This window comes from Chrysemys picta, chromosome 4 (assembly GCF_011386835.1).
Source record: "Chrysemys picta bellii isolate R12L10 chromosome 4, ASM1138683v2, whole genome shotgun sequence".
NCBI classification, from domain to species: Eukaryota; Metazoa; Chordata; order Testudines; family Emydidae; genus Chrysemys; species Chrysemys picta.
In genome coordinates this window covers 61,246,996-61,269,347 of record NC_088794.1, presented here as the reverse complement: position 1 = coordinate 61,269,347, position 22,352 = coordinate 61,246,996, and the positions used below count along the sequence as shown (strand labels likewise).

Genomic DNA, 22,352 nt, shown 5'->3' with positions numbered 1-22,352 from the left:
CCATCACTTTCCTTTGACAAAGAATAGATACTTGAGTCTGTGAAAAGTCCCAGTGGCACTTGCTTTGAAGATCGAAAGCTTCAGTCTTGTAAACACCGTATGATAGCCAAACAATTCTCCATTAAGTAAATTCACACTGAAATGCTAAATAGGTGCCTTTTGATCAAATGACAATTGAGTATAGTTGCATACATAATGTAAAGATAATATAGAGTTACAAGACATGAAAATTATTTAGCAACTATGTGTTCTTCTTCAAGTGCTGGTCCCTATATGGATTCCAAATGTGGGTGTACATATGCGCTGGAACCGTTTATAGTAATGTCTGTTGACCCATGCATGCGTCGGTCATGTTGCGCATCCGAGGCGAAGAAAGGGGGTGGTCTCTACCCCATTTTGGGCCTCTGCTCCCTGAACAAATTCCCAATGGCGAGGGGGGTGGAGAGGAAGTACTTCGCCCCTTCCAAGAGATACGACTTCCTATTTTGTCATCCGGCCCCCTGTTCGCTGGTTATCTCAGCCGTGAATGAACGGGAGCATTGTGGCCAGCAAGCCCCGGCCCCCAAGGCCAAAGAGGCTAAAAGTCTGGACCTCTTCGGAAGGAAGGTCTACTCCTCTGGGGGCCTCCAATTAAGGATTGCGAACCAGCAGGCGATCCTAAACAGGCACAATTTTAATTCCTGAGCAGCAGTTTCCAAATGTAAAGATTCCTTGCCCCAGGGCTCTCAACCTGAGTTCACGGCCCTCGTGGAAGAGGGAAAGGCAGTTGCCAAGACCTCTTTACAGGCCTCTCTGGACTCGGTAGACGCAGCAGCCAGAACAATTGCCTCAGGTGTGGTGATGAGGCGCTCGGCATGGCTTCAGGCCTTCCACCAGAGGTCCAGAATACCATCCAGGACCTCCCCTTCGAAGGGTTTGGCCTCTTTTCTGACCAGATGGATGCCAGGCTGCATAGCCTTAAAGACGCCCGGGCAACCCTCAAGTCGTTAGGAATGCACACCCTGGCGACTCAGCCATTCAAGCCCCAACTGTTGCAGCAACGGCAGTACCAGCCTCGCCCGAGGCAGGAGCCTTATCGCAGGAGGGGCAGAGACAACAGACGCAGGCGGAATAACACACCTAATCAAAGCCAGGGCCAGGGCAAGCCCCAGCCTGGAAACAAGCAGAGGTTTTGAAGGTGCGCTCGAGAACAGCGTACCAACCCAGCTCCTGGATCCTTCCGTATGTTTTTGACCACTGGTCCCTCTTCTACCAGGTGTGGCCCCATATAACATCAGACCGTTGCATCTTCCGCACAGTACAAATGGGTTACACGCTGCTGTTCTCCTCCTTCCCTTCCCTGTCCCTCTTCAGGTACCCTTCTCACGAGCAACTCCTTATGAAGGAGGTACAGTCACTCCTGGAGGCGGGGGTGGTGGAGGAAGTCCCTTGGGAACTAAGGGGGAAGGGGTTTTACTCCCGTTGTTTTCTCATCTCAAAGGCAAAGGGGGGCCTTTGGCCCATTTTAGACCTTTGCGGGCTCAACAAGTTCTTAGTCAAAGTCCGCTTCCGCATGGTCTCCCTAGGCACTATTATCCCGTCCCTGGATCCGGGGGATTGGTACGCTGAGATACGTACTTTCACATCGCTATTCACCCCGCTCACCGGCGGTTCCTGCAGTTCTCCATAAACCAGCACCATTACCAGTTTACGATCCTTTTGTTCGGCCTGGTGGCAGCCGCCCACATATTCACAAAATGCATGTCAGTAATGGCAGCCTTTCTGTGAAAGAGGAGAATACAGGCATACTCAACAATTGGCTCCTTGCGGGTCGGTCCAAAGAGGAGGTCTGCTCCCATGTGATGGTGGCCCTGGATGCATTCCGCAGGCCGTGTCTTCTTGTCAACGTGCCCAAGTCTTCCCTGATACGAACGCAAAGGCTGGAGTTCATCGGGGCAGTGCTGGACTCGGTGCAGGTGCGAGCGAGCCTCCCGGAATCCAGATTCCTGGCCATCCAGCGTGTCATAGACTCGATGCTAAGGTTCCCCACTACCACGGCCAGATGCTGCCTGCAGCTCCTAGGGCACATGGCGGCGTACACTCACGTAGCTCCAATACGGCTCAGGACTTCACAAGCGTGGCTTGCTCGGTCATATCGCCCAGGCAGAGACCCCTAGACCTTGTCGTGATGCTTCCGGCCCAGGTGTTGGACTCCCTGTGCTGGTGGCTCAATCGGCCGATAGTATGCAAGGGTATCTCCTTCGCTGCACCGCAACCTGCTCTGATGCTCTTGACAGATGTGTCTGACCTCGGCTGGGGAGCTCACTTAGGGGACCTAAGGACACAGGGCTTGTGGTCCAAGGCCGAGGTGTCACTCCACATCAATGTAAAGGAGCTCAGGGCAGTTCATCTAGCCTGCCAAACCTTTCACGCTACTCTGGAAGGTCACAGCGTGACAGTTCTGACAGACAACACCACCGCCATGTTTTATATAAACAAGCAGGGCGGAGCCCGCTCCTCTCCCCTCTGCCGAGAGGTCCTTCTCCTGTGGGACTTTTGTATAGCCCGCTCCATCCATCTCGTAGCGTCATACCTCCTGGGGGCGCGAAACAAGCTAGCGGACAGCCCCAGCAGGTCATACCGCATGCATAAGTGGTCGATGAGATCGGACATCTTGCAATCAGTCTTCCAGAAGTGGGGTTTTCCCCAAATGGACCTCTTTGCCATCAAGGACAACAGCCAATGTCCACAGTTTTGCTCGTTTCAGAACCACAGTCCGGGCTCAGTCGCAGATGCATTCGCGATCCCTTGGAGCGGGAGTCTGAAGTATGCCTTTCCTCCACTCCCACTCATCCACAGAGTCCTCCTCAGAGTTCGCAGGGACAAGGCGATGATAATTTTGATCGCCTCAGCTTGGCCTTGTCAGCGCTGGTTTACAACCCTGCTAGAGCTGTCAGTGGCCGCCCCGATTGCCCTGCCCCTGCATCTCATTGCGTGGAAGCTCTCTGGCTAAACGCTATGGAGAGCCAGTGCTCTCTTCCGGTACAGCAGATTCTCCTTGGTAGTAGGAATCCTTCCACTAGGGCGGCCTACCTTGCTAAGTGGAAAAGATTCTCCTGCTGGTGTGAGCCTAAGCAGATACAGCCACGCCAGGCCACTATTCCAGTCGTCCTAGAATACCTCCTGCACCTCAAACATCAGGGTCTCGCTCCTTCCTCAATCAGAATGCATCTAGCTGCCATTTCAGCGTTCCACCCGGGGGAATTTGGATGCTCTGTGTTTTCTAACCCCATAGTGGTGCAGTTCCTCAAGGGACTGGAGAGAATGTTCCCCTACTCCCTCCCTGGAACCTTAATCTGGTCCTTTCCAAGCTTACGGGGCCCCCATTCAAGCCCCTGGCCTCTTGCTCTCTCCTTCACCTCTCCTGGAAGGTGGCGTTCCTGGTGGCTATTACATCGGCGAAGAGGGTGTCTGAGTTGAGGGCCCTAACCTCGGAGCCTCCTTATACAGTTTTTTATAAGGACAAAGTGCAATTCAGGCCACACCCTAAATTCCTCCCTAAAATAGTCTCACAATTTCATATGGGACAGGATATTTTTTTGCCAGTACTCTTTCCTAAACCACACATGGACCCGAGTCACCATAGCCTGCACACTCTGGATGTCTGAAGGGCTCTGGCGTTCTATTTGGAGTGAACTAAACCTTTCCGCAAGTCGACACAGTTGTTTGTCACCATAGCCGATAGAATGAAAGGGCTTCCGGTCTTGGAGCAACATATATCATCTGCACCTGCTACGAGCTCGCCAAGATTCCAGTCCCGGCGAACACGGCTCACTCGACGAGGGCACAAGCGTCCTCAACAGCTTTCCTGGCGCATGTCCTGATCCAGGAGATCTGTAAAGCAGCTACTGGTCATTGGTGCACACATTCACAGCCCACTATGCAGTCAACCAGCAGGCCAGAGATGACGCGGCAGTTGGCAGGGCTGTTCTTCAGTCATTTGCTCCATGACTCCTACCCTCCTCCTGTGGTAAGCTTGTGAATCACCTAATGTGGAATGGACAAGAACAAGCACCCGAAGAAGAAAAAACGGTTACCTATCTTTCGTAACTGATGTTCTTTGAGATGTGGTGTTCCCGTCCATTACACTTCCCACCCTCCTTCCCCTCTGTTGGAGTCTTTGGCAAGAAGGAACTGAAGGGGAGTCGGGTCGGCAGGGATATATATGCACCAGCATAAAGGTGCCACTCTAGGGGGCTCCCCTGCTGACCCGATGGGAGCCGCTAAGGGGAAAAGTTTCCGACGTCCGTGCATGCGGCGCGCACACACCTAATGTGTAATGGACGTGAACAACATCTCTCGAAGAACAACAGTTACGAAAGATAGGTAACCGTTTTTTTTTTCTTTGAGCTGCTGGTGTATGCAAAACAGTTTGTAAGAACAGGAAAATTTAATTGACAATCTATTCGTTGTGGTTGGTGTATCTCATAGGTTCCAAGTCCAGAAGAGATGACTGTGATCATTTAATATGACCTGCTTTATAACAGAGGACATAAAACTTCCCGGAAAAAATTCCTTGAGCACATTTTTTTTAGAAGAACATCCAATCTTGATTTAAAAATTGCCAGTGATGGAGAATCTACTCTGATCTTTGGTAAATTATTCCAGTTGTCAGTTATTCTTATTATTATAGAATCATCATAGAATATCAGGGTTGGAAGGGAGGTCATGTTGTCCAACCCCCCTGCTCAATCCCCAGCTAAATCATCCTAGCTAGGGCTTTGTCAAGATGGGCCTTAAAAACCTCTAAGGAAGAAGATTCCACCACCTCCCTAGGTAACCCATTCCAGTGCTTCACCACCCTCTTAGTGAAAAAGTTTTTCCTAATATCCAACCTAAACCTCTCCCACTGCAATTTGAGACCATTACTCCTTGTTCTGTCATCTGCTACCGCTGAGAACAGTCTAGATCCATCCTCTTTGGAACCCCCTTTCAGGTAGTTGAAAGCAGCTATCAAATCCCCCCTCATTCTTCTCTTCTGCAGACTAAATAATCCCAGTTCCCTCAGCCTCTCCTCATAAGTCATGTGTTCCAGCCCCCTAATCATTTTTGTTGCCCTCCACTGGACTCTTTCCAATCTTTCCAAACCCTTCTTGTAGTGTGGGGCCCAAAACTGGACACCGTACTCCAGATGAGGCCTCACCAAAGCAGAATAGAGGGGAATGATCACATCCCTCGATCTGCTGGCAATGCTCCTACTTATACAGCCCAAAATGCTGTTGGCCATCTTGGCAACAAGGGGACACTGTTGACTCATATCCAGGTTCTGGTCCACTGTAACCCCTAGGTCCTTTTTTGCAGAACTGCTACCTAGCCCCTCGGTCCCTAGTCTGTAGCAGTGTATGGGATTCTTCTGTCCTAAGTGCAGGACTCTGCACATGTCCTTATTGAACCTCATCAGATTTCTTTTGGCCCAATCCTCTAATTTGTCTAGGTCCCTCTGTATCCTATCCCTACCCTCCAGCGTATCTACCACGCCTCCCAGTTTAGTGTCATCTGCAAACTTGCTGAAGGTCCAATCCATGGAATCCTCCAGATCATTAATGAAGATATTGAACAAAATCGGACCCAGGACTGACCCTTGGGGCACTTCCCTTGATACCGGCTGCCAACTAGACAATGAGCCATTGATCACTACTCGTTGAGCCCGATGATCTAGACAGCTTTCCATCCACCTTATAGTCCATTCTTCACGCCTTATTTCCAGTCTGAATTTATCTAGTTCCAACTTCCAGGCATTAGATCATATTATAACTTTCTCTGCTACACTGAAGAGCCCATTATTAAATATTTGTTCCCCATGTAGGTACTTATAGACTGTAATCAAGTCACCCCCTAACCTTCTCTTTGTTAAGCTAAGATTGAGCTCCTTTAGTATATCATTGTAAAGCATGTTTTCTAATCCTTTAATCATTCTTGTGGCTCCTCTCTGAACTCTCACCAATTTTTCAACATTCTTCTTGAGCTGTGGACACAGGATTCCAGCAGTGGTCGCACCAGTGCCAAACGTAGAGGCAAAATAACCTCTCTGCTCCCACTTGAGGTTCTCTTGTTTATGCATCGCAGAATCGCATTAGCCCTTTTGGTCGTAATGTCAGACTGAAATCTCATGTTCAGCTGATTATTCACTGCATTCCCCCCCCCAAATCTTTTTCAGAGTCATGGATTCCTAGGACAGAGTCCCCCATCCTGTAAATGTGGCCTAAGTTCTTTGTTGCCAGATATATACAAGAGAAACTAGCCAAGACTCAAAAACTAGGGCTGTCAATTAATTGCAGTTTACGCATGTAATGAACTCAAAACAAATTAATGCGTTTTTTTTTTTTAACGTGCTTCAATCGCACACTTCTGGAGATGGGACTCAGTGGCGGCCGGGCAGGTAGGGAGGCACAAGAGACTAACATGCAGACCAGAAACACAGATTACTGAAATGCCTCCCAACTCCTCGGAGCTGGTCTTGTGCCTCCTTCCCCCTTCATAATCTATTGATTTGTTTTATATGAGGGGAGGGGTAAAGGGAATCACCAGCAGCCGCGAGGATGCGAAGCAGGGAAAAGGCGCTTTGGAGCCCCTGCTGCAAGACCCTATGCCCCAGGTGACTCCAGCGGTCTCCTTTCCCACTCCCCCGCACTAATCGACTGTGACCCTGGCCCGTATCCTGTGGGTGATTTGGGAGAGCCGGTTAAACACCTTCGAGGGGGAGAGAGGAGCCTGGCCCCCTGCTGCACCATCCCTTCCACGCTGGACAGGGCCAGCCTTAAGGACCACCCAGGGCACCATGTTCAGGGGGACACCGCTGTATACTTCTGGGGCAGGGGACCCTCCTCCTGCTGCCCTGCTCCACTGCTGCTCCAGCCTCCCCCACCCCATGAAGCTGACCCTGGCCAAGCTGCTCTGGACCGGGAGCCTGCCTCCAATCTGCTGTGCAGAGTGTGGGTGGGGGCACCTGATATCAGGGTGTCCCCCTCCACCTTTCCATGTAGCCGCTTGCTACTGAGCTGGGGTCCGGAAAGAGGGAGCCTGTCTGCTGCTGGCTCAGGAGTGAGTGCTACCGCCAGCAGCTGCTGGCTGAAAAAAACATTCAGCCCTGAATGCTCTGCTTAAAGAGACAGCGCTCCCTCAACACACCCACACCCACCAAACCACAATAGGAAATGGCGCCCCTGGTGAGTCAGGAGTGACCAGAGGGCTGTGGGAAGCGTCAACATGGCTTTTGTAAAGGGAAATCATATCTCACTAAACCATTAGAGTTCTTTGAGGAAGTTAACAAACCTGTGAACAAGGGTGATTGAGTGTACCTGGATTTTCAGAAAGCCTTTGATAAGGTCTTTGAAAGGCTCTTAAGCAAAGTAAGCAGTCCTGGAATAAGAAGGAAGGTCCCCTTATGGATCAATAACTGGGTAAAAGATAGGAAACAAAAGGTAGGAGATCAGTTTTCAGAATTTCAGATAACATCAGCCACACTATCAGAGGCTCGTTCACCTGCACATCTACCAATGTAATATATGCCATCATGTGCCAGCAGTGCCCCCCTGCCATGTACATTGGCTAAACTGGACAGTCTCTACGTAAAAGAATAAATGGACACAAATCAGACGTCAAGAATTATAACATTCAAAAACCAGTTGGAGAACACTTCAATCTCCCTGGCCTCTCGATTACAGACCTAAAAGTTGCAATATTACAACAAAAAAACTTCAAAAACAGACTCCAACGAGAGACTGCTGAATTGGAATTAATTTGCAAACTGGCTGGACACACACACAAAAAAAAATTTGCAACCTTAACCAAAATAAGCAAACAGAAAATAACAAACCAGCAACCACTTTGTCTGTTATCCAGCCAGCACACTTAAAACTCACTTAAAATCACTACCAGCATTTCAAAGCAATCAGCTGTGCACAGATCCTGTTTGACTACACCACTGTGACGGGTTTGATCACAGAGACCGCCTTGGGACTGTCACCTGGTGTGCTGAGACTACCTCCGAGCCTGTTTTCCCTGCAATCTTGGGACTCCAGAACCCTGTCTTGTTAAGCCAGACACGCCAGTCTGCTCCAACACAGACCGAGGTCTGAACCACGTCCCCAAAGCTGCAGACTTAACTGAAAACAGCTTAAGAAGTGCTCCTGTCTCTAACACCCAGACACCCAGTTCCCAATGGAATCCGAACCCTAAATAAATCCATTTTACTCTGTATAAAGCTTATACAGGGTAAACTCATAAATTGTCCGCCCTCTATAACACTTTTAGAGAGCTATGCACATCTGTTTGCTCCCCTAGATATTAATTGCTTTCTCTGGGTTAATTACAGTAATTCCTTGCTTAACGTTGTAGTTATGTTCCTGAAAAATGCAGCTTTAAGCGAAAGGATGTTAAGTGAATCCAGTTTCCCCATTAGAATTAATGTAAATGTGCGGGGGGGGTGGGGGGGGTTAGGTGACCCTGCCAGCAGGTAGGGGATCTTGGGGGACAACTACTGCACTGGTGGGGTGCAAAATAAACTTTATTAAGAAAATGCAAAAACAGGGAAAATTCAATAGTGAGGGGTATGGGGTTTGTTAAGGTAGACAATTGGGGAGGGGTTTCTTTTAGTAAATAGGATAGGGGGTTTCAATAGTGGGGTACAATACAGTGGGGTACAATACAGTTGGTAACCAATTAACACTGAAGTATAAATGTAACAGGTAGCTAACAATTTCTATGTAAAGAGTGTGTCACAGCAGCATATAACCAACTAACAGTATGGGTAAAATGTGTTAAATAACCAACAACTTTAGGTAAAAAACGTATCACAGTGGTGTAAATGTAAAATGAGAGGTGTGTTAGAGAGAAAAGGGGTAACCAATGGGGTTTTATGCTAGACTTCAGTAATACAATTGAGGTTTGGCAGCAGTGGGAACGGGGTGAGCATGTGGGGGAAGGGATTAAAAGAGAGAGAGAAAGAAAGTGGTAGAGAAGTGAGGTTGGGGGATGGGGAAAGAGGAGCACGTGGTTGAGGGAGATTTAAACTCAGGGAGACAGAGAGAGCAGGCAGGCTGCAAGTTTAAACAGCAGAGAGAAAGAGAGAGAGAAAGCAGACAGGCTGCAAGTTTAAACAGCAGAGAGACAATTATACAGAACACAGTAAAATCTTATCTATGATTTAACTTGACCAAGACTACACAAATTAGCAAGTAACAAAACACAATGCAACAATTCTTTAAGCCTAATTTACAGAGTACAATGCAAGCAATTTCCTAAACCTAACTTAACCACAGCTATGCAAAATGAAATTACAACTTATCTAGACTAAAAGCTAAATCTAACCTAATGGGTACACCTTATACTAGGGGTAGTTCCAGAGGGCAGACTGGTGTGTGCCCAGGATACAGCTCTAAGGGAGGAAGAGGGGGGATTAACTAGTAGTGGCTGTAGCAGTGGGGTGGCTGCAAGCTGGCAGCCCAGGATATAGTCCAGGAAGGCACAGGCTTATTTCTAGCAGCAAAGGCACTGCGGAGCAAGAAACAGATTACAGATACAGACCAAGGAGTTAGCTTGAGTCTGCCTGCTGGGGGAAAGAAAGCCAGCAGGTAAAACAAGGGGAGTGTGCAAGAGGTTTTTCCTTACCAATCCCCAAAGCAGCAGCAGGAACAGCAGTTTCAACATCAGAGGACACAGAGAGGACTCGATTCGCTTACAATAATCAGGAGATCTCCAGGCACAGATTCGTTGTTCGTGGGAGGGGAGTTTAAAAACGGGGGTACGCTCAAAAACAAACGAGAGCGGGGAGAGGGGGCCCCCCCCCAAGACCCCTAGCTGATCAGACCAGGTGGCAAAGCAAGGACCTTCTCCGTGGGTCTGATCAGAAAATGTGTTTTTAAGAGCAAACTCAGGCAGTTTCCCGCCAGTAACTTTGATTGGCTCCTCTTGATACAGGGGAGGAGAGAAGGCAGGGAAAGGTTGCAGGTAAGCATAGGTATGCATGGGCATGTTCTGAGCCACAGGTATGACTCATATGCTTAGCTATGTGGCCACTTTAGGTCTTGCATACCTGGGCAGAGCACCCTACATCGAGCCGGGTCCTGAACAAAGAAGTTAGACAAAGGAGAGAAAAGTCCCTCCTCTCTGAGCAGAGCAATGGCTCCAGTCAGTCTGCACAAGCCATTTTCATGAACAGGGCCAGGCTGTGACTTTGGTTAGTTCCATGGCGGGGGGGAGGGGGGCACACAGCACAAACAGAACAGCAGGGGGACAGCTGTAACAGACATTAGGTTCCAGAGAAATTTTTTTCACCAGGCAAAAGACATATATATATATATAACTATATATATGCACACACACACAGAGTATACATTTTAAACAAACAATTTAATACTATACACAGCAATGATGATTGTGAAGCTTGATTGAGGTGGTGAAGTCAGAGGGTGGGATATTTCCCAGGGAATACATTACTGCTAAATGATGAACTAGCACTCAGCTGAGCCCTCAAGGATTAACACGTTGTTAATGTAGCCTCACACTCTACAAGGCAGCACAAATGGAGGGAGGGGAGACAGCATGGCAGACAGAGAGAGACACTCTGTGTGTGTGCGAGAGAAAGAAAGAGATGCACATTGCCCCTTTAAGTACGCTGACCCCATTCTAAGTACATTGCCTTTTTAAGTAGATCAGCAAGTTGATACAGCAGCTGCTGCCAGCAAGCTCCCTCTGTCCTGAGCCCTGTTGTGTCCCCCCGGCTCTATGGAGATAGGGTGAGCAGGGGGGAGGGGTACACCCTGACAGCCCCCCACTTCCGCCCCCCTTCCCACACACACACAGCAAGCAGGAGAGTCCCGGGAGCAGCTCCAAGACGGAGGGCAGGAGCAGTACATGGTAGTGGGGGGAGGGACAGCAGAACTGCCAGCAATTGATAGCCTGCTGGCGGCTGCCTCACAGAGAACTTAGGGGAGCGGAGAGCTGATAGGCGGGCTGTCAGTCCACCAAGCCCCCACCAGCTAGCTCCAACGGGCTGCTCTTTCTGCAAGCAGTGGACAAAGCAGGCGGCTGCCAAACAATGTTATAAGGGAGTATTGCACAACTTTAAACGAGCAGGTTCCCTAATTGATCAGCAATGTAACAACGAAACAACGTTAACCGGGACGACTTTAAGTGAGGAGTTACTGTAATAAAAGTGATTTTATTAAGTATAACAAGTAGGATTGAAGTGGTTCCAAGTAATAACAGAACAAAGTAAGTTACCAAACAAAATAAAACAAAAACACACAAGTCTAAGCCTAGTACATTAAGAAACATCTCATACTCAGAGATGTTTCAATAAGCTTCTTTCACAGACTAGACTCCTTTCTAGTCTGGGCCCAATCCTTTCCCCTGGTACAGTTCTTGTTCCTGCTCGGGATTTCTCATGACTGCAGCCTCCTTTGTTCTGTTCCATCCCCTTATATAGGTTTAGGTTATCTCTCTGGGTCTCCACCCCTCCTTCTAAATGGAAAAGCATCAGGTTTAAGATGGATTCCAGTACCAGGTCACATGTCCTGTGAGACCCCAAGCCTTCATTCTTCCTGGCCTGACTCACAGGAAGGCTTGCAAGTAAACAGAGCCATTTACAACCAATTGTCCTAGTTGATGGGAGCCATCAAGATTCCAAACCACCATTAATGGCCCACACTTTGCATAATTACAATAGGACCTCACAGTTATATTTCGTATTTCTAGTTTCAGATACAAGAATGATACATTTATACAAATAGGATGACCCCACTCAGTAGATTATAAGCTTTGTAATGATGCCTTACAAGAGACCTTTTGCATGAAGCATATTCCAGTTACATTATAGTCACACTTATTAGCATATTTTCATAAAATTATATGGAGTGCAACATCACAGCCCCCTCTCCCAAAATAAGGTGACTTGTGTTCCACAAACCATAATCCTTCACCCCTCAACTAGCGAGCTAACTTCCAGAATCTTCTGCTTTCTGTCTTCCTTCACTGGTGGGGCAGGAAGGCTCTCAGAGAAGACTGTTTAGACTTCCGAGTTCTGTGAACTCATCTATTATCTGCAAGATATCCTGCGACAGTGTCTTTAATGCCAATATGAACCATCACCAATGGATCCTTGCCCATCAACTTCAGATGTTTATCCAGTCTTGAGTGACGTCTTGTGTCTTGGCTCCGGGAAATCAATCTGCCATTCTGTTGTCTGCCTTTGATTTGTAGAGTGTTCTTTTGATTCTTCTGAGCATTGAATCCCTGGCAACTATTGTCTGTCTTTCATGAACAGTTGGAGAACTCTTTGTGGGCAAGCTTGATCTCAGGAACTCCTTAACAAAATTTCCCGAAATTTACATCACTAACCCTACCTTGGGTCTCAATGAGACATAGCAATTTTCTAGACAATCTGAATACGGACATGGGTTTTACAGCAGTTTGAAAAATTGGTTTTGAAACAGAAAGCGCTACTCAATCTTAACTACAGAGTTACTAGCACACCTTCATAAATAAGTCAGTATAAAATACTCCAGAATCTGGAATGTGGAAATTAATTTTTCTTTTGCATGCCCTATTGCAGTACAGATGTTTATATAACCATCTGTCACCCAAATGTGCTGTGGGAAAATTTGATGCTATTAAAAGAAAATACAGTACAACCTCAGAGTTAAAAACACCAGAGTTACAAACTGACTGGTCAACCACACACCTCATTTGGAACTGAAAATACTCAATCAGGCAGGAGTAAAGACAAAACAAGCAAACAAAAGCCAACTAACTAACAATAAAAAAGCAAATACAGTACAGTATTGTTTAAACATAAACACTTTAAAAAAAGTTAAAAAAAAGATTTGACAAGGTAAGGAAACTGTTTCTGTGCTTGTTTCATGGGGGAGGGATAGCTCAGTGGTTTGAGCATTGGACTGCTAAACCCAGGACTGTGAGTTCAATCCTTGAAAGGGCCATTTAGGGATCTGGGACAAAAATCTGTCTGGGGATTGGTTCTTTGAACAGGGGGTTGGACTAGATGATCTCCTGAGGTCCCTTCCAACCCTGATATTCCATGATTCACTTAAATTAAGATGGTTAAAAGCAGCATTTTTCTTCTGCATAGTAAAGTTTCACAGCTGTATTAAGTCAATGTTCAGTTGTAAACTTTTGAAACATGAATCATAACATTTTGTTCAGAGTTACGAACATCCTTCATTCCAAAGGCATTCATAATTCTGAGGTTCTGCTGTAACTGTTCACTGTATTCTGAAAATCACCTTTCAGGAAGTCCTTGGGGGCCATTCATCTATGTTATGAGGGTAATAGTTGGTCTGAAACGCAGATATGTACTAACCAGACTCTGTAATACCACATGTTGTGCAGGCTAGATGCTAAGTATTATCTTTTATTGCAGATTACCAGTTGCAAGGTCAGCTCATGGTGCAACAGTGTATAGTGACAAACTGTGGATCTTTGCAGGATATGATGGAAATGCACGGTATGTAGCAAAATCGCTCTCCTAATTCTTTTGTTTTGTAATATCTTTCCAATCATTCAATTGCATCTCTGTAGAAATCCTTTCTCACTGTGAGGGAGCATTGCCAGCAGATTGAAGGAAGTGATTATTCCCCTCTATTCGGCACTGGTGAGGTCACATCTGGTGTATTGCATCCAGTTTTTGGCCCCCCACAACAGAAAGGATGTGGACAAATTGGAGAGAGTCCATTGGAAGACAATGCCGACCCATGACTTATGAGGAGAGGCTGAGGGAACTGGACTTATTTAGTCTGCAGAAAAGAAGAGTGAGGGGGGGATTTGATAGCAGCCTTCAACTACCTGAAGGGCAGTTCCAAAGAGGATGGAGCTAGGCTGTTCTCAGTGGTGGCAGATGACAGAACAAGGAGCAATGGTCTCAAGTTGCAGTGTGGGAGGTCTAGGTTGGATATTAGGAAAAACTTTTTCACTAGGAGGGTCTTGAAGCACTGGAATGGGTTCTCTAGGGAGGTGGTGGAATCTCCATCCTTAGATGTTTTTAAGGCCCAGCTTGACAAAGTCCTGGCTGGGATGATTTAGTTGGGGTTGGTCTTGCTTTGAGCAGGGGGTTGGACTAGATGACCTCCTGAGATCTCTTCCAACCCTAATCTTCTATGATAAACACTAATGGGAGCTTCCCTAGGTTTGGTCTTTTCTTTCAAATGGAGTAAGCATGTTTTTATTCATCAATACCTTGTTCAAATAGATAAATATGTTAAAAATAATAAGCTGATATCTGACAATATGCCTGTGATGGGCTGTATATTCCCAGTGTAATGCTTGGGGACCGGTGAAATTCCCTGAAGTGAGGGAAAGGAACATTCCTTGCCATGCTAAGAGGCAACAAGAGCGTCTGATGCTGTTGAAAACTCACTGAACAGAACAAGAATTTTCTGGGGGGCATCCCTGACAAGATAAAAGGGGGAACAGTATGTTCAGTCTTATGCCTTGGTGGCACTTGTTACTATTGGTAGCAGCCTAACTGAAAATGCTGGAACTGCTTGTTTATAAAGCAGATTAATGCTGACTGAGGGAACAGAACTAATTGGTTTTCAGAGGTATTTTATGGTGGGTGGTCCTTCCCTTCTGGTGTCAGTCACACAGCAAAAGAGTATAAAATTTGTTGTTCAGCCCCTCCCCTTTCAGGCACTCTGTCTCCTCACCCTCTGTCTGTGTCTTGGTGAAGATGAAATGTCCAGGCCATCTTTAGGTCTCAGTCACAGGATTTAGAACTAAGCACAAACTGCAAGGTACCTTGAGTGCTGAGCTCCCACTAGTCCTTTGGTGGCTTAGTGGGACCCCTGCTACTGACCAGGGTGCCTGAAATGTTTTGGAGCTCTTCTGCTATATTGAGTTCTGGACAGCAGAAAGAAAAAGGAAGTACTCCCCCCCTCCTCCACACTGCCTTACGGCACTCCCTCTTTCCTGAGAGAGAGCACCTTGTTTCTGGGGTCACTGCCTCAATCTGAAGTCTTTCTGCTCTCCCCTCTGAAGGTTCTTTCTTCAGAGAGCTCCCTATGTGAGCTCGTGCTCTGAGGTTTCCCTGCTTTCATCATCTCCAAGGATCTTTTTGCAGCTATTTACATAATGAGAGACTTCTCATACATCTGACAGACCTCCTCCTGGTACACCTTTTCATTTAAAAAACAGTGGACTTGGGACATGGTGCTCTGGGTACAGCTTCATCTCTCCTTAAAATTTACTAAAACACAAGCTAAGACCCCAAGTTCCAGGATCTCTGGAATTTTCTGCCCAAAGTCAACTCAGCAATGGTTTCTCATCAGTCCAGTCCTGGGGAGCAAACCAGTACTTTTAAATTGAGGTTCCTGGTACTTTCCCTCAGGGGAACCAGGCTGTTTTTGACATCTTGGATTCTGTAGTAGTAGATCCCATTTTTCTGTCAAGAAATTCCCTGCCAGCTACTGGGCCAATCCATGAAGGTCCCACCAGTAGCCCTTTCAGGAATCTGGCCTCCAAACCATGGCCAGACTGAGTCCTGCCTGACTCTCTCCCCCTTCTCAGTCTCCACAGTGCTAGGATGGACCACTTCCCTGTTCCTGAATCAGTGGTCCAGAGTCACCTTGGACCTTTCTGTTCTCTCCATCACTGAGATGGGGGTTCTTTATAGAATGTCAAGGCCTACTCTCAACCCTGCCATCCCTTAGAACTGCAGAAAAGAGAAAACTTGCTTCTTACCCATCCTCCACTGGGTGCATGGACTGTCCTTCTGCTCACTTAGTCAGGTCAGCCTTCAGTGAAATCCACAGTGCCTTCTAAATCCTGGCTTTGGCAGCCCTCATTTTGTTACTGCAGGAAGCCCCTACATGGTTCAATGGAGATTGAGGCCCCATTGTGCTAGGTGTTATACATACACATAGTAACAACTATTTCTTGCCACAAAGAACTTGCAATCTAAACAAATAAAACATACAAAGTATGGGAGAAAGTTAGTATTGATTGTATTTGTTAAGTGCAAAGTGCAAACCATCAGAACATTGGCCATACTGGGTCAGACCAAAGGTCCACCTAGCACAGTATACTGTCTTCCGACAGTGGCCAATGCCAGGTGCTTCAGAGGGAATGAACAGAACAGGTAACCATCAAGTGATTCATCCCCTGTTGCCCATTCCCAGCTTCTGGCAAACAGTAATATATACAGTTGGTGCTTTAAAAGGGCCAGTTTCACAAAGGTGAAAACAATCATGAGCCAAATCAGTTAGGTGAGAGAATTTAAACAGAAAAATGTGAATGATAATTGGGAATTGTTTCAGAATATTTTTCTAGATCCTCTCAACGCCACCAGCTACACTGGTTAAAAAACAGCCTGGTTTAGATGGGAAATAAAAGAAGATGCACACACAAGGGGAAATTGATGATAATAAATATAAATAAAAAACTAGGGAATTGTAGAAAATTGATAAGGAAAGCAAAAGGACACAAGGCCATCAGAGTTAAGGACAATAAATAGTTTGTAAAGTATATTAGGAACAAAAGGAATCCTCATAATGGTATTGGTTCTTTAGTAGATGGAAATTAGGTTAGGAATTGTCAATAATAATTAGCATGGACAGAATTAATTTTTTAAAATAATTTTGACAGCTAATTAGTTTATTTTTAAGCATTTAAAAAAATTTAAAGAATTATTTTAATGTTCACAGTTGCACAAAATTATGAGTTTTAAACATTTTAAAATTTATTTGTATTGATTTACATTTTCTCAGTTGTGGGAAATTAGGGGCCATGTCAGACAGTAATTATTTGATAACAGTAGATGTTGAGATTAAAAAAATTAAGCCTTTATAACAGCTAAAACACGAATTGTCAACATCGCATGTCCAAATATAGAAAGTAAATATCCTTAAATCAAACTCTAATGAAATTCTCAAGCAGCGTTTTTCTTACTTTGCCCATCTGTAAATTTTGATTATTATTGATGGAAATATTTCTTTGTGAGATTGTGTTTGTACTGTGAAATTGACATTTGCTGACATTTACTAATACAAATTTAATCCTTCCAATCCTAATAATAATGCAGAAAAGGCAGAAGTGTCCAGAACTTTTCTGCTCTGTATTTGGGGAAAAGGCTGCTGCTGATGAAGAAATACTTTCCATCTGAACAATAACTGAGGATGTTCGATAGTATTTCTCAAAGTTCAACATTTTTAAATTAGGGGTCCAGATAACTTAGACTTCTGTAAAGCATTTAATCTTGTAGCAAATGACATTTTGATTAAGAAACTAGAACAATATAAACTGAACATAGCAGACATTAAATGGATTAAAGACTGGTTAACTGTGACAGGTCTCAAATGGGAAATCATCATTGAGCGGGTATGTTTTTAGTAGGGTCCTATTGTGATGGGATCCCCAGGGTATGACCTGGAATTGTGGGACAGCCATGCCCCTTAACTCTTCAGCTTATAGAATCATAGAATATCAGAGTTGGAAGGGACCTCAAGAGGTCATCTAGTCCAACCCCCTGCTCAAAGCAGGACCAATTCCCAGCTAAATCATCCCAGCCAGGGCTTTGTCAAGCCGGGCCTTAAAAACCTCCAAGGAAGGAGACTCCACCACCTCCCTAGGTAACGCATTCCAGTGTTTCACCACCCTCCTAGTGAAATAGTTTTTCCTGATATCCAACCTGGACTTCCCCCACCGCAACTTGAGACCATTGCTCCTTGTTCTGTCATCTGCCATCACTGAGAACAGCCGAGCTCCATCCTCTTTGGAACCCCCCTTCAGGTAGTTGAAGGCTGCTATCAAATCCCCCCTCATTCTTCTCTTCTGGAGACTAAACAATCCCAGTTCTCTCAGCCTCTCCTCATAAGTCATATGCTCCAGACCCCTAATCATTTTTGTTGCCCTCCGCTGGACTCTTTCCAATTTTTCCACATCCTTCTTGTAGTGTGGGGCCCAAAACTGGACACAGTATTCCAGATGAGGCCTCACCAATGTCGAATAAAGGGGAACGATCACGTTCCTCGATCTGCTGGCAATGCCCCTACTTATACAGCCCAAAATGCCGTTAGCCTTCTTGGCAACAAGAGCACACTGTTGACTCATATCCAGCTTCTCGTCCACTGTGACCCCTAGGTCCTTTTCAGCAGAACTGCTACCTAGCCATTCGGTCCCTAGTCTGTAGCAGTGCATGGGATTCTTCCGTCCTAAGTGCAGGACTCTGCACTTGTCCTTGTTGAACCTCATCAGGTTTTTTTCTGCCCAATCCTCTAATTTGTCTAGGTCCCTCTGTATCCGATCCCTACCCTCTAGTGTATCTACCACGCCTCCTAGTTTAGTGTCATCTGCAAACTTGCTGAGAGTGCAGTCCACACCATCCTCCAGATCATTAATAAAGATATTAAACAAAACCGGCCCCAGGACCGACCCTTGGGGCACTCCACTTGAAACCGGCTGCCAACTAGACATGGAGCCATTGATCACTACCCGTTGAGCCCGACGATCTAGCCAGCTTTCTATCCACCTTACAGTCCATTCATCCAGCCCATACTTCTTTAACTTGGTGGCAAGAATACTGTGGGAGACAGTATCAAAAGCTTTGCTAAAGTCAAGAAATAACACATCCACTGCTTTCCCCTCATCCACAGAGCCAGTTATCTCATCATAGAAGGCAATTAGGTTAGTCAGGCACGACTTCCCCTTCGTGAATCCATGCTGACTGTTCCTGATCACTTTCCTTTCCTCTAAATGTTTCATAATTGATTCCTTGAGGACCTGCTCCATAATTTTTCCAGGGACTGAGGTGAGGCTGACTGGCCTGTAGTTCCCCGGATCCTCCTTCTTCCCTTTTTTAAAGATGGGCACTACATTAGCCTTTTTCCAGTCATCTGGGACCTCCCCCGATCGCCATGAGTTTTCAAAAATAATGGCTAATGGCTCTGCAATCTCACCCGCCAACTCCTTTAGCACCCTCGGATGCAGCGCATCCGGCCCCATGGACTTGTGCACGTCCAGTTTTTCTAAATAGTCCCGAACCACTTCTTTCTCCACAGAGGGCTGGTCACCTTCTCCCCATGCTGTACTGCCCAGTGCAGCAATCTGGGAGCTGACCTTGTGCGTGAAGACAGAGGCAAAAAAATCATTGAGTACATTAGCTTTTTCCACATCCTCGGTCACTAGGTTGCCTCCCTCATTCAGTAAGGGGCCCACACTTTCCTTGATTTTCTTCTTGTTGCTAACATACCTGAAGAAACCCTTCTTGTTACTCTTAACATCTCTTGCTAACTGCAACTCCAAGTGTGATTTGGCCTTCCTGATTTCACTCCTGCACGCCTGAGCAATATTTTTATACTCCTCCCTGGTCATTTGTCCAATCTTCCACTTCTTATAAGCCTCTTTTTTGCGTTTAAGATCAGCAAGGATTTCACTGTTTAGCCAAGCTGGTCGCCTGCCATATTTACTATTCTTTCTACACATCGGGATGGTTTGTTCCTGCAACCTCAATAAGGATTCTTTAAAATACAGCCAGCTCTCCTGGACCCCTTTGCCCTTCATGTTATTCTCCCAGGGGATCCTGCCCATCTGTTCCCTGAGGGAGTCAAAGTCTGCTTTTCTGAAGTCCAGGGTCCATATTCTGCTGCTCTCCTTTCTTCCTTGTGTCAGGATCCTGAACTTGAGCATCTCATGGTCACTGCCTCCCAGGTTCCCATCCACTTTTGCTTCCCCTACTAGTTCTTCCCTGTTTGTGAGCAGCAGGTCAAGAAAAGCTTTGCCCCTAGTTGGTTCCTCCAGCACTTGCACCAGGAAATTGTCCCCTACGCTTTCCAAAAATTTCCTGGATTGCCTGTGCACCGCTGTATTGCTCTCCCAGCAGATATGAGGGTGATTAAAGTCTCCCATGAGAACCAGGGCCTGCGATCTAGCAACTTCTGCTAGTTGCCAGAAGAAAGCCTCGTCCACCTCATCCCCCTGGTCTGGTGGTCTATAGCAGACTCCAACCACGACATCACCCTTGTTGCTCCCACTTCTCAACTTTATCCAGAGACACTCAGGTTTTTCTGCAGTATCATACCGGAGCTCTGAGCAGTCATACTCCTCTCTTACATACAATGCAACTCCCCCACCTTTTCTGCCCTGCCTGTCCTTCCTGAACAGTTTATATCCATCCATGACAGTACTCCAGTCGTGTGAGTTATCCCACCAAGTCTCTGTTATTCCAATCACATCATAGTTCCCTGACTGTGCCAGGACTTCCAGTTCTCCCTGCTTGTTTCCCAGGCTTCTTGCATTTGTGTATAGGCACTTAAGATAACTCAATGATCGTCCCTCTTTCTCAGCATGAGACAGGAGTCCTCCCCTCTTGCGCTCTCCTGCTTGTGCTTCCTCCCAGGATCCCATTTCCCCACTTACCTCAGGGCTTTGGTCTCCTTCCCCCGGTGAACCTAGTTTAAAGCCCTCCTCACTAGGTTAGCCAGCCTGCTGGCGAAGATGCTCTTCCCTCAGCTTGGACAGTCTCTCACAATGCTTTGCTAGTGATAAGCAGCAAACCACTCCAGGTGCTATCATCACTCAGCCACCAGCATACAGAGATACCCAGCTAAGTTGCACGAATGCTCTCTAAGGCACGAATGAACTAATACAGAGGGAAACACCAGCCAATCGCTCCAGCCTTGCACCCCAGAAATGTACCGTCTTACACTGCTCAAGACTTTCACTTGAACAATGGAGGCTCCTTAATTAGTTAACCTGGGGGAATTCAGCACCACTGTGCATGTGCACAATTCATGTCCCATGCAGATTTCTTTGCTTCCCTGCAGAAAATGATGGGGAAGCAAAGGAAAGCCGCAAGAGCGGTCACACACCCCTCCTTAGCAGCGCAGGTGTGTCATTTTTGGTGCCCGGAGCAGTCATTGGAGAGGTAAATCACCCAGGGGGTGGCAGGGCTGGGGATGCCCTGGCTGGTGGCTCCTACCCTGTGCTGGGCTCGGCTGCTGGTCCTGCTGGGCTGATGGTGGGGGAGGAGAGGACTTTCTGTTCTCCCGTGTAACAGGGCATAGCAGGGCCCCCCTTGGTCCTGCTTCTGCTCTGCTCCAAAAATCACTCAGAGACCTTCTGGCTGAGCAGTCACCGGTGCAGTTTGTTTACACAGTGCAAACCCACCACTTCTTATCACATATCGCTGGGGGTTCCAGCCTTAGAGGCTTTTCTTTCTTGCAGCCAGGAGGGGAGAGCTACCCCTCTCCTTCCACTCTCTGGATTCTCCCCCCCTTTCTTCCTTCCTCTGAGCCTGTATACAGCTCCAGGCTAGCAGCTGTTCCACCTCTGCCAATCAGGCTCAGGTTCCTCTAGTCAACTCCAATTCACCTCCTTTAATTAGAGCTGGAGTGACAGAGGGCTTGCTTAGCCTTTCCTGGTCAGCACCCTGTCACACCCTGCAAGGAGCAGCTGGGGCCAGGTCAACCCACCTCCAGAAACCTCCCCCAATGCAGGAAGCTCTGCACCCATCTTTCCCCTGCTTCCTGCCCCCATCGCTCCTCAGACGCCGAAGGAGGGGGTCATTGTACGGGGAGCTGCTCCCCTGTCCATCCAACCTCTGTGCATCCAGAGGGCCCCCCCCATACCTGGGCTCCCCTGCCGAGCCTCAGCCCGCCCACCCGAACCCCCACCGAGCCCACTCTCCTGCATCCAGACCCCCCTCGAGCCCCTCCCTTGGACCCAGACCACCAGCCCTGCACCCAGACCACTCCCCGCTGAGCCCCCCTGTACTTGAACCCTGACTCTTACGAGTCCCCCCTGCACTTGGACCACCGCAAAGAGCCCCCTGCACGCAGACACTCATCCCAGTGAACCCCAATCAGCTGCCCCCGAATCTCCACCCTACCAAGCCCCACTCCCCCAGCACCAAGATTCCTCTGCAGAGCTCCACACACCTATATCCCTGCCCCCCAGCCCGGCCAAGCCCCATCCCCCAACACCCAGACCCCTCCCTGCTGAGCCTCAACTACCTTCACCTGGACCCCTCTGCAGAACCCCCCCAACGAGCTCCTGTTCATTCAGATCTCCCTGCACCGGGATCCCACACCCAGCTGTCCTGCACCCAGATTGCCCCACTCAGAACTGTCTCATCTTACACCTGGATCCCCCCATACTAACCCCTCTACACTTGGATCCTGCCGGGCTGAGCCTGCTTGCCCCAAACTTGGATCGGGGTCCAGGGTTGAGTGTGCGTGTGAGATTTTGTTCATCTCACTTGCTATCTTGCTGCATCTGGTGTGGAGAGGAGGGGCCCTGGGGTGTTTCTGGGGCAAGCCCCACTTTTGTTCTGTGACAGGGTTGAGTGCAGCTTCAGTGCCAAATCT

General features: G+C 47.3%; 1 protein-coding gene across 19 annotated transcripts in view; it reads left to right on the top strand.

The window, feature by feature from the left end:
- Nucleotides 1-22,352, top strand: part of LZTR1 (leucine zipper like post translational regulator 1) — a 279,906-nt gene that overhangs the window by 51,570 nt on the left and 205,984 nt on the right. For 18 of the 19 annotated variants that reach the window (XR_010601021.1, XR_010601022.1, XM_065595077.1 and 15 more), the window contains one exon: nucleotides 13,418-13,501. The exons of the other annotated variant lie outside the window; for it this stretch is intronic. Coding sequence is in view for 16 of the 18 variants with exons in the window: in XM_065595077.1 (XP_065451149.1) it covers nucleotides 13,418-13,501 (84 nt within the window). In the remaining 2 variants the exon portion in view is untranslated. The remainder of the gene's footprint in view (nucleotides 1-13,417; nucleotides 13,502-22,352) is intronic. 19 annotated transcript variants of the gene reach the window in all.